This window comes from Cannabis sativa, chromosome 3 (genome assembly GCF_029168945.1).
Source record: "Cannabis sativa cultivar Pink pepper isolate KNU-18-1 chromosome 3, ASM2916894v1, whole genome shotgun sequence".
Taxonomy (NCBI): domain Eukaryota; kingdom Viridiplantae; phylum Streptophyta; class Magnoliopsida; order Rosales; family Cannabaceae; genus Cannabis; species Cannabis sativa.
The window spans coordinates 73554803-73573799 of record NC_083603.1 but is presented as its reverse complement, the minus strand read 5'-3'; the positions used below and the strand labels follow the sequence as shown (position 1 = coordinate 73573799).

The 18997-nt window shown below is 35.0% G+C and overlaps 1 protein-coding gene across 1 annotated transcript; it reads right to left on the bottom strand.

Moving 5' to 3' along the window:
- Positions 1-11580: 11580 nt before the first annotated feature.
- LOC115709759 (ethylene-responsive transcription factor ERF087-like) lies at positions 11581-12748 on the bottom strand. The gene has a single exon (XM_030637958.2). It carries the CDS (start codon positions 12438-12440, stop codon positions 11652-11654), a length of 789 nt encoding a protein of 262 aa, XP_030493818.1. The 5' UTR covers positions 12441-12748; the 3' UTR covers positions 11581-11651.
- Between the last annotated feature and the right edge of the window lie 6249 nt (positions 12749-18997).

Sequence of the window (18997 nt, the reverse complement as noted above, 5' to 3'; positions counted from 1 at the left end):
TTGCATTTTTCCCAATTATTATTTTCAATTTAATTTGTCATTTAATTGCTAATCAAAGCCTAGCCTAAATAGGAAAGTGGTGAATCACACTAAATAAGGCAGTTATTCAATTACACAGTAAAAGAGGAAACTGTATATTTGGAAAGTTGTGGTGTTCCCTTTTCCTATTTATAGCCGCCCCCTCTCTTGGTGTTGTGGTGCTTGCTTGAGAAAACTTTGCTTTGCAAAGTGTGTCACACGAAATCAAGAGAGAAAACCAAGAGAGAAATTTCGAAATTCCTAGTGAGAGAGAAGTGCCCACACACATCATTCAGTACCTCATTATAGTTTGGAAGACTGTGAAGGATCACATCCAACTGAAGAACTTTCGGGCTCAGATCTTGATTATACTCTGCTACAGACAGGAATCAAGGGTTAGAGATCTGAGTGGAAGGAGACATTAATTCCGCTGCAATCAGTGTAAGTTATTCTTAACTTTTATGTGTTTAGTTCATCGTTTTAGAAGTTCAATATTAGGTTGTTAAATCAACATACTTGTGAGTAGATCTAAGATCCTGGATAAATATAATACCAACAGAAAGACCTCAAGGTTCGAGAACTAGGAGCAGGAGACAACTCAGGAAAATCCCCAAAACACTCAAGAGGAACAACCTAGAGAAACTGGGGATGTTCTAGAAGATGAACAACAAAAGAATCTGGCACCTTGACAAGAGGTACCTCGGAGACCCCAGGGATTCACAACCAGGGGAATGAAAACAATGAACTGCCAGAATCTTCTCAAAGGAATGAGAACTAATGCAGCCCAAAATTAGGGAATAGGAGATCCCTTGTAATAATGAGAGAAATCCTAGGACACAACCTAGGACAAGTGGGTTACTCTCGAGGCACCCCTAGCGTCCTTCTCGAATTGGAAGGGAGGAGGCATACACATACCCTAGCGGAGGATGTATATCTAACCCTTCCCAAAGGAGAAGGCCTATGTAGGACGAGGAAAGTTCTAGCTTGGGATGCTCAAGATCACGAGATCACAATCGATCTACGCAAAGAGGGGATAAACGTCGACGTAGTGATGATCCACAAAGTATGAGTAATACGTGGAGCAGTCAATCCGAGAGTTACTCAGATACGAGGTCGATGAGCAACCCTGAACGAAGATAGCCAGGTCTTCGTGAATGTTTAAATCGGAAAGAACCTGATTTGCGCGAGCGCTTAAATCATAATGCACTTGATTTACGCCAATAACTCAATGCCAATCGAAAGCAAGAGGATCGAAACCAATTACTAATCAGTGAGTTGGAAAATAAATTCAAGAGATAGCAAGATGCGCAATATGGGAAACTGCCTGGTTATGAATCAGATGAAGAGCTCGAGCCTTTCCATCCATTCATTATGAATTCAAAATTTTCCCAAGGATTAAAAACCTCAAGTCCCACTGTACGATGGGACTTCAGACCCGGTCGCTCACCTCAATAATTCAATACTATAATGCGAGACAACAATGTATCGAATAATTTATGTTGTATTTTATTTCGCACCTCATTGACTTGAGCTGCGAGTAGCTGGTTCAATATATTCACCCATCACTCAATTACTTCTTGGGAATAACTGTCTAAGGATTTCAAGAAACTATTTCGGGTAGCAAGAGACATGTGACCTGAAGCGTCTCCCCTTACTAATGTAAATCAACAGCTAGGCAAGTCACTTCAGGCCTACTTAAGTCATTTCAGTACAACTGCTGCTACAGTTAAAAACTTGAATAATAGTATTCAGCTTACTGCTCTTCAAGTAGGGATTACAACTGACCTCTCAACACTTGGGGTGAGATGTGGGATGACTTACAGGGTCGCCCTGTGAAAAACATTAGTGAGTTCAATGAAAGAGGTCAAGTGTTTGTACGGAAAGAGGAAGTGAGGAACGAGATGAAATCATCAAATACTAGCTTGGGAAATAAACCAGCACTGTCTCAGCAAGCACCATCTCGACAAAGGATGACAATCCAAGTGGCTCTAACACTAAGAGAATAGATGACTCTAGAGAATCAACTAAAGATAAGAAAAAATAAAAGAAGCACAATAAGTATGTGCCAATTTATACTATTTATAACGAGCTTAATGAAAATTGGGAAAGCATTTTCCTTGCAAATGAGCACATTGTTGCATTTTGCAAGCCTGAGCCCATGAGATATGCGAGACACTAGAGGAACGCAACGAAATTCGGTAGATTTCACAAGGACATAGGGCATACAACGAAAGAATGTAGTCAGATGAAAGATGAGATAGAGAGCCTTATCTCACGGGATAATTTTTAACAGTATGTAAGGCGACAAGGTAATGGACAAAACAAGCCAAATATGCCCAATAACCCACAACCTCCTCCTGTAGAAGAAGAGGAAATTTTGGTCATCTCGGGAGGGTCGCATCTTGCTGGACAAAGCAGTAATGCCCAAAAAAGATATGTCAAGGAAATAAAAAATGAGCAGTCAGTTTTTGCTCCAGAATCATGTAAGAAAGTCAAGACTGAAGAACCTCCAATTGTGTTTTTGGAGGAAGACACAAAGCACGTGAGGTGTCCACACATTGACGAACTCGTAATTACAATCCAGCTCACCAACAAAAGAATAAAAAGCGTGTTGGTGGATAATGGAAGCTCAGTGAATATCCTTTATAAGCATACACTGAAGAAAATGGGATTGCAAAATGCAAAATTGAAACCTTGCATGGTGAATCTGTGCAGATTTGCCGGAGATAATGTCATCAGTTAAGGCATTATTGAACTCCCATCGACCGTAGGCGAGCCACCTTTATCCACAACCTTAATGGAAGATTTTCTAATTGTTGACCTACCATCGCCCTATAATATACTTTTGGGTCGTCCTGCACTAATTGGACTAGGGGCAGTTAGTTCAATTAAACATCTATCTTTAAAATTTTAAACACCGACAGGAGTAGGTGTTGTGCGAGGTGACCAACTACTGGCTCGTGAATGCTATTGTATATAAATACAAAATAAAAAAGCCAGCCATCAGTTAATGGGAGTCATAGCGGAGGAAGGCGAGAAACAAGATGAGGATCTAGATCCTTGAATTCAAGACGAAAGGAACTAGTTGAAACCAATCGAGGAATTGGAGGAAGTTTTTTTAAATCTAGAAAAACCCACTAAGTGTGTATTTATTGGGAAAAATCTAGATGAAAAACTAAAATAGCAGTTAATAAGTTTTCTGAAGGCAAACCAAGATCAGTTTGCCTAGAGCCATTCAGATATGATAGGGATTGACCCTAAAGTTATTTGCCACCACTTGAATATCGAGCCTAATTACCCAACTAAGAGATAAAAAAGGCGACCATTGGATTCTAAAAGACAAGGAACACTCAAAGAAGAAGTAGACAAGTTACTGACTAACAACTTGATACGTGAGGCATTGTACCCCTTGTGGATATCTAATCATGTACTTATCCCAAAACAAAATGGAACTTCGAGAACTTGTATCGACTTTTCAGATTTAAACAAAGCATGTCCAAAGGATTGCTTTCCACTACCAAGGATCGACTAGTTGGTGGACACTACTGGTGGACACGAGCTAATGACATTCATGGACGCATATTATGGATATAACCAGATCAAGATGCATGTCCCTAATCAAGAGCATACAAGTTTCGTAACCAACATGAGACTTTCTTGTTATAATGTCATGCCTTTTTGTTTGAAGAATGCTGGGACAACGTATCAGCGACTAGTAAATGAAATGTTTGAAAAGAAAATAGGGAGGAACATGGAAGTCTACATCGATGATATGTTGGTAAAGTTTGTAAAGAGTGAAGATCAAACAAAAGACCTCGTAGAGTGCTTTGAGATACTCAGAAAGTAAAACATGAAACTCAACCCAAAGAAGTGTTCCTTTTGTCTCCTTAGGGAAGTTTTTAGGATTCATAGTCAATGTGAGGGGCATTGAAGGGAATCCTAAAAAAAATTAAGGCTTTTTTAGAAATGCCATCGCCCACAAAGCCGAAGGAAGTCCAAGCCTTAACAAGAAGAATGGCAGCTCTAAACAGATTCATCTTGAAATCAACCGACAAGTGCTTACCATTCTTCAATGTGTTGCGAGGCAACAAAAAGTTTGAATGGACACACGAGTGCGAGGAAGCCTTCAAAAACATAAAGAAACATCTATCAACACCTCCAGTTTTGGCTAAACCAGTAACTAGAGAGACTTTACTCCTCTACTTGGCTGTCTTAGAGAATGCGATTTGTGCAGTATTAGAGCGAGAAGAGGGAAGGCACCAGCAACTAGTTTACTATGTAAGTAAAAGGTTACTAGGAGCAGAGTCGAGATATCTCCCTCTTGAAAAACTTGCCTTATGCCTAATCCATGCATCTCACAAACTAAGGCCTTAGTTCCAAGCACACCCCATAAAGGTGTTAACCGATCAACCACTAAGACAAGTTTTGTCAAAACCAGACAATTCTGGAAGGTTGATAAAATGGTATATTGAACTAGGGCAGTTCCATATAACTTATCACCCAAGTACATCCATTAAGGGCCCGGCTTTGGCCGATTTCTAATAGAGGGGATAATTCCATATGAAAATCCACTTGCCCAGCGAGACGTAGAAACGTGGAAGTTGTACGTGGATGGAGCATTTAATGAAAATGGCTCGAGTGCAGGGGTGATATTAATCTCGCTATATAACTTTAATTTCACTATGCCCTAAGATTCCAATTTGACACCTTGAACAACGAGGCAGAATATGAAGCCTTGATAGCTTGTTTGAAAATAGCTGAAGTTTTAAAAGTCAAGAATCTTATGTGCTATAGTTACTCACAATTGATTGTGAATCAAGTTCTAGGCAAATACCAGGTGAAAGGTTGAATGAAAAAAATATTTGGAGAAGGTTCAGAAAAACTTAAAAAAGTTTGATTACGTTAAATTGAGCAAATCCCAAGAGAACATAACTCAAATGTCGATGCATTGGCAAAACTGGCCTCGCAAAATTAACTTGACAACTTAAATTTGGTACCGGTAGAAGTGTTAAGCGAGTCAAGTATATGTGAAAAGGAAGAAGTTGAGATGATTTATGCCTCGCCTACATTGATGACGCCCATAGTTAACTATCTACTCAATGGACAACTTCTAGTAGACAAAAATGAGACACAAAAACTCTTATATTAATACCTCGCTACACGATAGTAGCAGGCCAATTGTATCGGAGGGGTTATTGAATTCCTCTCCTACAGTATGTACACCTCTCAGAAGCAAGCAAGATAATCAAAGAGATCCATTAAGGCTTTTGTGGAGACCATGCAAGTTGGCAAAGCTTGTCAAAGAAGATAATCCAACAAGGATACTATTGGCCAACAATAATTAAAGACACATAAGAATTTGTCAAAAGGTGTGATAAATATCAGAGCTTTTCACATATACCTCGCGTACCACCAACAGAACTAAGAATGATGACCTCACCATACCCATTTGCAATATGGAGAATCAATTTGATTGGGGCATTGCCCACAGGGCAAGGAGGAGCAAAGTACGTAGTAGTGGTAGTCGAAAGGACATAGCACTTATTCAAGGTGTAAGTAAACTAGATTATAGATTATCCTATCAGTTAAACCCTATGTATTGATAAATCATAGGAATACATTTAATCATACAATCTTGATTACTTTAAACTGTGTTGACAACACAATAAACAAGAATATCAATGTTATAAGGATTTTGATGAATTTATAAATTAAATAAGTGATCAAATGAACCAAATAACACATTAAATAAGTAATAAAATAAATCTATTTCTTTATTGATAAATGAATATAAAATATTACATTGAAATAGAGTTTTATATAAGGCACAAAGCCCAACAGTTGACAGAAGGCACTGGGCCCAGTCCCTAGGTCAACATATTGTCAACTTGGGCCATTTCCAACCAATTTCTTGAAGAAGTGTTTCAATTTTCTTTTATCATCTGAAATAATGAAGATACAAGTAAACTTGTGGAGAAATCCATAAACTTGAGGGCCTAAAAATTGAGCACAACGTCCAAGTTGAATTTTGATTATTCAAATGCCAATTCTGTTATGTGAATTCTCTCCAGAATGGTCAAAATGAAATAAGAGACCTCGTTCTCAAGTTTGGGAACCTTGGAAGTATCAAAATGACATATTTAAAGCTCTAAAATAAGCACATAGCCCCTAAGGTTGACAAATGGCCTTGTGTGCTGGGTTCTACTTTTCCAATTCTGATTTTGTCTTGACCGTTCATCTAGTTTTTCACCATAACTGAGAGCCATAAAGTCAAAAAGTCTAATTCACAACTTCATATTTTCACATTTCTGACATCGTGATTCACTCAACAGCCAGGTAGTTTCGAGTCTCCTGTTTCCAGTAAACAACACCATATCCAAGAACTGGTACCAGCTTCACCAAAACATAAAAATTAATGAATTGATTTCAAAATATTACTTAGGCATCAAAAAGTTCATCCTCGACACATTTTCCAACTCACCCACTGTCCAAGTTGACATCACTTGTCAACTTAAGTGCTGGAGGTCAACTTGGGCATTTGGCCCAAAGTAGACTTCAGTAAAATGACCATAACTCACTTAATATAGATTCGATTGAGAAGATTCAACTAGCATTTAGAAACTAATTCAATGATCTATCAAGTCATGTCTCAAACTCCAATCGCAATTCCTAGGCTATTAACTCCAAATTTAACCCCTATGGGAGCTCTTAATTTAAGTTAGAGCTTACCGAGAACTGGTGTCGTCGTTGCAACCAAAACTCCAAAAATAGACGATCAACCTCAAAAGTTAATTTTCACCGTTCAAAAATATCCAACTTTAATTTTTTTTTTAATATTTTTTTGGTTAATTAATTCCTATTTTCAAGGACCTCCTTCACCTATAAAAGGAGAGCTCCTCTAGCTCATTTTTGCATATTTAGAGAAATAGCCACAAGGTCAGAGCATCTCTATCTAGTTTCTCTCTCTAGAAATTAGAGCATACAAACTTAGCCATTTTTTTGTAATACCATCTCGTAAGAATAAAAACTCGAAGTAGATGTAGCTCCATTACTGTCCCAATAAAGGGAATGAACTACTATAAATTGTTATGTCCCTCTATTTATACTCAACTCACAATTCATTATTGCCAATCTAGCAAGTGGGTGCGGCTTAGGAATCTCTGTCAAGATTTCATAGTCAACATTTTAGTGCTCTCATTGAGAGCCACAACCCAAGAAAGTCACTTACAATATGGTTGCAACACGCCCCTCAAGCGTCGAAAGAGGCACCCCCAGCAACTAGCCAGCAAACTGTGGGCACGCTAGTTAGTAAAGCTATAATGGAGACTACTCCTACACGTCACGTTTCAGGAGGAGGCCCCAGAACCAGCTCCACAACTCGTCCCCCAAGGCCACCAAATGCTCTCAGCACTGGAACCAACTAGCATATTCCACCTGGAGAGCCACATGTGCAGTTGAAAGACCTTGAGAAGACCGATTCTAAAGCTAAATAGCATAGCCAAACTGTGGCTGATCTACAACAACAATAACTATGGGACTCTCTCAACAAGAAACACAAACACTTTCAACATTGGTTCGTGGAGAACTGGTGGATCATTGAAAGACAATGAGTTGAGCAGGAACAACGAAGACCTAACATTTCTTGGTTAACAGTATTAATTTTATCCACTTGTTAATCCATTTATTTTACTAATGTATTCTATAATTTCCTCTTCCTATTTTAATAGTGGGATAACTAAGATGAAGTTTATTCTTTTTGACGATATAGTACCTCAATCTATGTGCAAGTTTTCTACATATCCGTTATAAATTTTAACATATAAAAGGTATTAAGATTGGAAATCCTATTTGCTACACAAGTCATATAGGTATTCTCATCCAATATGTAACCTATGTCTATATTTATAGCATATTCCACTCTCATCTCTCGAATCTCAAATTGAAATCATAAAAACATGCAAATAGTGATCAAGTATTAACAAGCATTAATCATAAATCATATAGATTAAAATAAAGAGAAAGAAATAAATAGAACATCATAGAAAAATAAAATAAAAATCAAAGTGACTCTATTATCTCCTAGATAAGAAAATTAGTGTATGAAAATTATGTTCATAACCTTTGCATTCATAATTAAAAATAAGAACATAAAGAAAGTTAAGGAAAGAGAAGAAGAAGAAGATGATGAAAAATACTAAGTAGTTGCTACAAATGAGGTTTTAAGTTTAGATATCTCGAAAACATACTAACAACACTAAACATAATGTGTTTAAATAGGCTAACAAAGTTCTCTAAAAGATACTAAAAAGATTTAGAATTTAAACTTGGAAAGATAAAATACATGCTTAAGAGCCGCAACTCCACTGCTAATCAATATTTTTTTGCTTGCGATCTTTCAACTTTTTTTTTCTTTCAAATTTTCTTCTCAGAGCCGCAACCACTTATGGTGGAGCTGCAACCCCCGAGCCTTTCCTGTACACTTGTCTCTTCTAGAGCCATGGTTCTGACTAACTTGTTTCTTCGATTTTTTCCCTTTTGCTCCTGAACATCACCAAACTCACCAAGAAAAAATTAACTCCATTTAAGACTGATATTTTGTAAACTTAGCTCTTTCTCCATTTTTTTATATTATTTTCTTAAAACAAAAGAAAACAAGCATAAAACCAAACAAATTGACATAAAAAACTCTATAACATGTTCTAAACTACCTTAATAAACGATTATAAGTCTCGTTTATCAATGAGTCGCATAGAAGTTTTCTATGTTAGGTTCTAAAATTATACCAAGCAGCCAATGACTACTCAATACCTAGTTTCAAGTAAGCAATGTCTAAGTACAAATAAAAAAAAAGAAATAGATAATATCCCTTATGCTACTACTTTTGGATTCACTATGTACTTGGTGGTTTTTATAAGACCCAATATGGTCATAGTAAAAGGAGTGTGAATAAATATGTAGCAAATCTAGTAATGGATCATTGGCTTGCTATAAAATATTTGCTTAGATACTTATTGGCACTTATTTGCACTTATTAAGAAGGTCTTGTATGTCTTGTGTACAAGGCGAACACAGAAGGTGTCACAATTGAAGGGTTCAATGACTCTGACAAGAACACCTAGAAATCAATATCAACTTTTCAATTTATGATTTGTAGGAATTTTATTAGTTGAAAGTCTCAACTTCAATCTATGGTTGCATTATCCACAGCTGAAGCTGAGTTTATAACTGCAATTGGAGCTATAAAAGAGTGTTAATGGGCTCAAGGAACTAAATTTGTTCAAAGGAACACGTGGAATAGTTTCTTCAAATAAAAAGATCTCTAAAAGACTTTATCATTCTTGGAAAGTTGTCGACTCATGGAAGTAGGTCCTGGAAGGCTTTCTTATTTTTTCGGAAAGAGACCTTAAGAAAGCTAGCCTTCTTCTGGAAAGGAATTTCGAATGGCTAGTTGTTCCTCCTAGAAATGAGTTTTGGATAGTCGACTCCTGATGAATCTATCCTCTCCGAAAGCACCTTCACTGAGTAACTTTGGTTCGTGTTTCTGGAAGCTCTCATGCACGTTCTTGGAAGCACCCCTACTTTTGTTGATGTGGAGATCTCACTCAAACGAGAGTTGGTTAAGTTGGTTATCGCCTAACTAAGTTAACAACCTTGCTTCTTGTAGCCACCGACTTTAGGATCTTGATCCTAAGCCTATAAATACCACCTACACTTATCATTTTGAGGATGCACAGATTAGATAAGTTTTGAGAGGAGTATCAAGATTGAGAGAGAGAGAGAGAGAGAGAGAGAGAGAAAGATCGATAGGTAGAGAGAGAGCATTACTACAAAAGGGGTTTTTGCGTCGGTCAACCCCTCTGGTCAAACTTGTTAACCGACGCAAAAGTCAACCCACACCTTTTTTCTTTAGTTATCCGACGATAAAACTAAAACCGAAGCAAGAGATGAAATATAAAAAAAATATGTATACACTATTAGCGTCAGTTTACAACCGATGCAAAAAGCCATTATATACACTATTAGCGTCATAGCACAGTCGATGCAACAAGGCATTAAAAAAATTAGTTATGGGCTTCAAACTATTTTAAAAAAAATATTACCATATAATATATCTAAATTCTATACTAAGTTTTTTCTCTACCGCCCCTCTCTCATCTATCTCTCTCCAACCTAATTCCCTATCTTCACCCATCATCACCTCCATTTTCTTCCTTTCTTCTAAACCCAACCTAAAGCATGAACCTCTCAAACTCTAACTCTTTCTTTCTCATATTTTTTGCAGGTGGCATTAGAGCTCATCGTTGGCCATCTTGGAGCACGGGACCATCTCCACCGTCCTCGCCCTCTCTTTCTCTCTCACCCTCTCTCTCTCTCTCTAGAAAATGGGGTTTTCATAGGTGAGATTTATTATTTTTTTCTTGTTCCCCCGTCTCGCGCGCCCAACTTAAGCTCCAGTGTCTCTCTTTCTCTCTCTCTCTCTCTCTCTCTCTCTCTCTCTCTCTCTCTCTCTCTCTCTCTCTCTCTAATTTTTTTTTAGGCAACGGTGGTGGTCCGATGGGATTCTGGTGGTTCGATATGCTTTTGGTGGTATGATAGGTTGTTGTGGTGGAAATATTTATTGTGGTTGTTGAGTTGTTGTGGCAGTCTGAAGGGTTGTGATGGTCTGAAGGTTTATGTTTTTTTTTTTTTTTTTTTATTTTTTACTCTTTTTCTTTGGTTCATAACCGACGTAAAAAAACTAATCTGCATCAGTACATGCTTTAATATTTACTTCAATTATGAACTGAGCAAATATCTTTAAGCGTCTGTTACTAAGTGAGGCAAAAAATAAAACTATTTGCATCTATGTTTATAGTTTCGGTTACACTAATAGACGCAAATTCATTATGTGTCACTTAAAATTGAAGCAAAATGCCATTTTTGTTGTAGTGGAGAGAGGTAGAGAGAAAAAAGAGATTGGGTTTGGGTTTTGTTTGAAGAATCTTCTGAAAATGAAGAAGATTAATGGGTGAAAGTTGAAACACTTTGAGAGAATCCAACACAGAATTGACCTCGAGTGTAATGTATCCTTACTCTTGCTCAATCAACAAATAGGATTTAGTGGTGTTCCGAAACTGGAGTAGAGCCACAAATTATATCGATCTATAGAACTTGAACCAATATATATCTTGGTGTTGATTGTTATTATTTTATTACTTTATCTTTTTTGATTTTCATTACTCTGTACATCCTTGTTTTTTTCTGATTACTGTTTGTAGCTTATTATTCTTGTCATTGTTTTTTTTTTTTTTTTGATGAATCAGGATTTCCATTACTCCAAAACAAACAAATACATCCTAAGAGCACCAAAGAGGCCTCCATGTATTCTTGTCATTCTTAATTGTTTGTTGATTAAGTTTTTATTATTTTGATTTTGCACATTGAATCCTAATTTTTCCACAGAATTAACGGCTGCTATATCAACCTATATAGCCAAAGTGCTATACACTTATGGAAGAATCCATAAATGTTCCACGACATAACTAAGCATATCGACATCAACTATCTGTAAACAAAGATATATAAAATGTGAACAGTCTACTATAGTTGACATTATTTTGTTTATTTCCTTCTTGATCGTACAATTTTTTCTTCTAACATTGATTGGAAGCACTGAAAGAAGGAGCTACAACAACAGAAGAATAAACCTTAGAACTACCAATTGAAATATTACTACCACTACTGCTGCTGCTGCAAAGCTTTTTAGTACTATTCTTCTTATTATGCGTCTGATCATGATGATCATGATAATGATCGGGCTCTTGATCACGATTATTATCCCCATTGTCATAATCGTGGCTTGATGAAGAACAAACAATGGTCTTTTCAACCAAAGTATCAAAATCATTATGAACTGAGGAAGAATCAAAATACTGATCGAGTACTACCTCTCCCATATTTTGGTCTTTATTGTTATTCCATAATGAAATATTCATGTTACAGTTGTTCTTGGCCTTGTTCTTCATGACTGCCTGCTGAAGAAGCTGATAAAGCCTCGGGTTATTCTTTCCCAGGATGTTGAAATTTTCTTCAGATGAAGTCGTAATTCCTTGATTTGGGAAGTTGGTCTTTGCATTTCTACCTCTCAAAAGTCTTGCAGCCCTATCATAGGTCAACGCAGCATCTTCTGGTGTGTCAAAAGTCCCTAACCAAAGCCTTAGCTTTTGATTTGAGTCCTTAATCTCGGCAACCCATCTCCCAGATGGCCTCTGTCTCACGCCTAGATACCTTCTTGGTAATCTATTTTTTAGCATGACAGTTCTTTTTGGATGCATAGAGCTATGATGATGCTCACTACCATGAAACTTTTCAGATTCAATATATGGTTTTGGGGAGTGATTTGAACATGGAATTTGAAACTCAGATGGGATATTAGAGTTCATGGGGAAAGAAGAAAAGGTTTGGTAGTAATTTGGCTTAACAATTAGCTAGATGAGAGAGAACAATCAATATATAATGATGTTATTATATGTACATACACATACATACATACATAACATATGTGGTGTGTGTGTGTATATTAGAATAATGATCATAAGAATGATACAAATGTATTTCAAATGACATGTTGGTCATTGTCTTGGCTTGGTTTAGTTTTTTGTTTTTCTTCATGAAGGAATATCTCTATTATGGCATATCACAATAGTAATGCTTACTAGAAAGACATGTAGATTCTTATCAGTTATGGGATAGACAATTTGCCAAAAACAACTTAAAATAATAATTAATGTTAAAACGATTATATGTAATGCAACGTCATGTAGATGAGTCCGCAGTGTTGATTAATTTGGCACCATTTAGTGATTGACCATAGTTTTTTTTTGAAGGAAGTGATTGACCATAGTTTGGAAGTAGGCTTATCTTTTTGTACTTGTTTGACACGTTAGAGAAGCTTAATATTTAGTGCTTTATATTTTTATTATTTCATTTATTTTGTCAGACATGCAGCCTTACAGTATGAAGACAACACCATAAGAAACAAATTAGGCACATGAAACATGACTAGAGTACCACGAAGTATTTCGAAAATTTAGAAAACTTGCCCGCATTTCATAAATTTTTTATATATAGCCCATAGTGTAAATCCACTTGATCAATCATTCACATTTGATCGTCAAAAAAAAAAAAAAAAAAAAATCATTCACATTTGACTTGACATCTTCCCTCTTTTATTAAAAAACAATTGAAGAGAGAAAAATTCTCTTTTGTTACTATTTTGAATTCTTTTTCATGTTCGAGAACTAAATTTGATTAAAAAAAAAACTTTAGATAATTCCATAAGCCTTCCTTAATAGTTGTGACACTACAATTAATTCTTCGCTGTTAAAATTTAAGGAAATATTTTTAGCTATAATACCAAAGACTACCTATAATACTTTCTTCCTTCCCATGCGTTTTGGAGCGGTTTTTTCCGTTAAAATAATAATACAAAGAATTCTTTTAAAAAAAGTTTAAATAAAGAATGATATAGCCAACGAAAAGTAGTTAGAAGTTCGAAAACATTGTACCGTTCTCCAGATAAACAAATTTGATGGGCAAATCCAAAATAATTTTTAATATATAAACAACTATCACTACTAGAAAAATGAGCTTTAAAAATAATAATTTACTTCTTATACTATTAATTTTAGCAAAATTTACTACTAACGTTATTTCAAATTACATCGTAAGGCAGAAAATTAACCACGACATAGAAATTCTATGATCCCATTTATTATAAAATAACAATACCGTAGGATCCCTATGCCGTCAATCATTATTAAATAACCGATGCATAGAGCCTTCTTATATTTTTTTCTTTTTGAATTTTGTATAAATTATAATTTTTATTTGAAATTTTAATTTTTATACATATATATAATATTATTTTATTATACATATATTTATATTAAGTATAAATTATACATAATAAACATAAATAAAATTTAATTAAAAATATAAATAAATATACATATTTACATTACTTTAATTAAGTGTTTGTATATTAGCTATATTTTTAAACCTTTAAAATTTATAAAATGTGTTTGTATTTTCCTAGTATATCAATATTTTAATAATTTTTAAGTTATGTTTTGTATAATAATTAGTATATTAAATAATAAATAATGTGTAATATTTTAATTTTTATATAATTTAATATTTTTATACATTTAATTTTATAATGTGTTTGTATTTTTTTAGTATACTAGTATAATTTTTAAATTTTTTTAAGTTATGTTTTGTATAATAATTAGTATATTGAATAATATATAATGTGTAATATTTTAATTTTTATTTAATTTAACATTCTTAGACATTTAATTTTATAATATGTCTTTGTATTTTTCTAGTATATTAGTGTTGACCGCAAAAAGTGGCCAACCGACAGTAAAGTTGTATGAATCTGATGTTTGTCACGGGTTACACTACAAGAACAATAAAGCAAATAAGACAATGATTTTTTAAGAGGTTCGGCCCCCGTAGTTAGCGAGTAATGACCTACATAATCCCCTTTTAGTTGTATTGATACCAAGAGATAATACTATTAAAATTACTATTGGTGGCCACCCGACAGCGAAGTTGTATGAATCTGATGTTTGTCACGTGATACACTACAAGAACAATAAACTAAATAATGCAAGGATTATTATAGAGGTTTGACCTCCTTAGTTAGCGGGTAATGTCCTACTCCCCTTTTAGTTGTATTCATACCAAGAGATAATACTATTAAAATCACTATAAGTGGGATCTGATATAGGTCTCTATAAGGTTACAAAGAATGGATCACGTAGGCCAGTCTCTATTGAGAGAGAGATATTGCCTTGGTGACGTGTGAGAGAGAGGAAGATATAAGGCCCTTTGGGAGAGAGAGAGAGAGAGAGAGAGAGAGAGAGAGAGAGAGAGAGAGAGAGAGAGAGAGAGAGAGAGAGAAGGAGGCTAGGATTAGACTTAGGTTTTCTAGGTTAGAGTTAGGGCATTTATATAGGATAGCCTAAACCCTAATTCAAAACTAAAACTCTTAGATATTTACATATTAATTTGATTAAATAAAAAAAAATACTAAATTGTCCCTTAAAAGTAGATATTTTCCATCCAGTTTGTTAGGTTGTTAAGGGCCCAATTCGTAGGTAGCTTGCAGTCCACATATCTGGGTGTACAGAGAATCCTGCCAAGTCAATCCTGGCTAACCATCCACCTTTCCAGGTCAATCCTGGCCGACCATGCTCCTGTCAGGGTCTAGCAGGTCATGTTCCTACCAGGATCGATCTGGCAAGTCATGTTTGTCAGCTTTACCAAGAGGAGCCAGCCTTTGGATGTGGAGGCCTGCCTTTTGCAAGTGGAGGCCAGCTTTTTACACCTTTTTCTTGTAGAGATTAGGTTCCCTTTGTCAAACGGAAGCTCATTTGGTCTGAAAGTCACCTTTTGGCCGGCCAACTTGTGCCCAGATCCTGGCCGACCATACAAGTGTTGGGTTTTATGCCTTAAATAAAACTCTATTTCAATGTAATCTTTATTTTTTAAATATCAATAAAGAAACAGAAGTATTTTCATCACTTATTGTGTGTCATTTGGTTCATGTTATCATTTCTATGTTTATTTGATTTATAAATTCATCCAAATCCATATCACATTTATATTCTTGTTTATTGTGTTGTCAGCACAGTGGAAAGTAATCAAGATTATGTCATTAAATATATATTCCTAGATTTATCAGTACATAGGGTTTAACTGATATGATAATCTACAACATAGTTTACTTGGACCTTGGATAAGTGCTATGTTCTTTCTAGGGCATTGGTTAAAGTAAAGCTTGGGTTGGATGCATGGAGTATGCATAAGAAGGGACCGATATTGAACTTTGAATCAGATATGATGAAGTTACCGTGATATCTATTCAATTCCATATTGTTGGAAATTATTTTACCAGGATCTTAGATCTACTCACAAGTATGTTGATTAACACCCTAAATATGAACTTCTAAACGATTATAAAATAAACACATATAAAGTATTACAAACCTTACATTGGGTGCAGTAAAATAATATGACTCCTTCCGTTGAGATATCTAGCCCTTGATTCCTTTCTGTAGCAGAGCATTATCAATATCTGAACCTGGATCTCTTTCTCTCATTCTTTAGTGCTGAAACTCCTTCTTGCTGGAAGTCTTTCTTCACGATCTTCCTCACTATGATTGAGGTATCACTTGCTGTGTGTGGGCACTACTCTAACACTAAGTAATTTCGAGATTGAAGAGGGAAGAAAGAGAAGAAGGTGGCGGCTAGGTATAGAGAGAGAAGGCTCAGGTTTTTCTCTGAAGGAAATCAGAAGGAAAAGTGTAGATTTCCTGAACCTTCACTGTCTATTTATAGCATTCCACTAGGGTTAGGTTTGAATTATTTGGCATTAAAATAATGAAAATATCAGAGGTAAAACCCTACAAAAGTGGCCGGCCTATACAATATGGATTTGGGCCTCACTTTTTGCAATTTTACAGTTTTATCATTTTTGCATCTGATTTTCTCAAAAACGCCAATTTTCAAATTCAACCATTTAAATGCCAATTCTAACTATTTAATAACTATAAATAATTATTAAATGATATTGTCATTTATCATATTTATAAATTGAACCATACAAAGTATCATAATTAACAAATATGCCCCTAAAACTCTTTCTTTACAATTTCGCCCTTACTTAGTGAAAAATTCACAAAATGACATAGTCTAAATTGAGAATTATAATTGATTAATCAAAACCAATTATATTAGTCTTACAAGCAATATTATCTCAACTAGTGGGGGGACCATGGGTCTATATAACCGAGCTTCCAATAAGCAGATCAAGAATTTATAACCTAAATTCACTGACTTATTAATTCTTCGTTGAATCCACGCATAGAACTTAGAATTGCACTCTCAGTATATAGAATGCTCTATATGTTCCACCATATAGACACATCATTAGTTATCCATTGTTATAATCCTAATTTGATCAATGATCCTCTATATGAATGATCTACACTGTAAAGGGATTAGATTACCGTTACACCCTATAATGTATTTTATCCTTAAAACACTTAACCCCGTATAAATGATATTTCAGCTTTTGTGAAATGAGTACTCCACCATTTATTTTCGTTTGGTCAAGCTCGAAGGAGATCATCCTTTACTTACTATTCGCCAGATAGAAGCTATAGATTCCATGTTTATGTTAGCGCTCCCACTCAATTGCACTACCGTGTTCCCAAAATGTACTTATCACCCTGACCCAAAAGTAGGCTTAACTAACAAATCAAAGAACACGAATAGCCTTTTGAGATGGAGCCTAATCATAACAGGACTAAGATCATTTGATCTAGGATCAACTAGACGATATTGACTTGAATAGATATTACAGTAAGTTTAATAAATCTAAGTCAAAGTTCAATATCGGTCCCTTCCGATGCATACTCCATGCACCCAACCTGAGCTTTACTTTAACCAATGCTCTGGAAAGAACATAGCATTTCTCAAAATGCAAGTAAACTCTGTTGTAGATTATCATATCAGTAAAACCCTGTGTCTAATAAATCTAGGAAACTTTATTCACATAGTCATGTTTACTTTCCAATATGTTGACAACACAATAAACAAGATCAAGTATGTGAAAAGGGTTTCAGATGAATTCATACATTATGTACATATAATCATGAAATAAATCATGTGAACCATGCAACATTAAATGTTATTTCTGATCTATATTAATAAGTAAATCTGATTATATTGAAATGAGTTTTATTTAGGGCATAAAACCCAACAAATATCACCTAGTTGATCCTAAATCAAATGATCTTAATTCTGACATGGTTAGGTTCGATCACCTAGTTGCTCCTAGATCAAATGATGTTAATTCTGACAGTATTATACATGTTCTTTGATTTGTTAGTTAAGCCTTCTTTTTGGTCAGGGTGATACGTACATTTTGGGAACTTGGTAGTGCAATTGAGTGGGAGCGCTAAACATAGATATAGAATCTATAGCTTCTTTCGAGACATAGAAGTGAAATGATGATTTCCTTCGAGCTTGGCTAAATAGAGATAAATGGTTGAGTACTCATTTCAGTGATTATGTTTAGTTCACTGAAATATCGTTTATAAGTGGCTAAGTGTTTTAAGGATAAAATACATTGAAGGGTGCAATGGTAATTTAATCCATATACAATGTAGATCATCTATAGAGGATCATTTATTATTGGAATTATAACAATGGCTAACTAATAGCGTATCTATATCGTGGAACATATAGAGCGTTCCATATAACTGAGAGTGCAATTCCAAGTTCTATGAGTGGATGCAACAAGGAATTAATAAGTCAGTGAATTTACTTAGTAAATTCTGGAGCTGCTTATTGGAAGCTCAGATATATAGGCTCATGGTCCCCATACTAGTTTAGACAATACTACTTGTAAGACTCAGTTAATTGATTTGGATTAATCAATTAAAATTCTGAAATTAGACTACGTCTAGTTTATAATTTTTCACTAAGCAAGGGCTTAATTGTGAAGAAAGAGTTTCTAGGGTTTATTTGTTAATTGAGAGACATTGATTAGTCTAATTAATAAATATATTAAATGACAATATTATTTAATAATCAATTTTTAGTTATTATATAATTAGAATTGACATTTAAGTGGTTAAATCAAAAAATTGGCGTTTTGAGAAAATGGGATGGAGAAATGACAAAATGGCAAAATGGCAAAGTGGGGCCCAATCCATATCATGGCCGGCCACTTATGTAGCAATTTACCATTTATTTTTTTCATTATTTTAATGCAAAATAAATCTAACCTCACCCTAGGTGGTTTCCTATAAATAGGTAGTGTTGTCGAGTGAATTTCGCAACACCAAAAAGTATTATTTAATTCATAAAAAAGAGAATTATTTGAGAAATGACAAGTGCGAGTATTCAACCTAAAATGGCG

Bases quoted from the DNA above. Each gene is read 5' to 3' on its own strand.
- LOC115709759 (XM_030637958.2), bottom strand. From the start codon at position 12,440: ATGAACTCTAATATCCCATCTGAGTTTCAAATTCCATGTTCAAATCAC.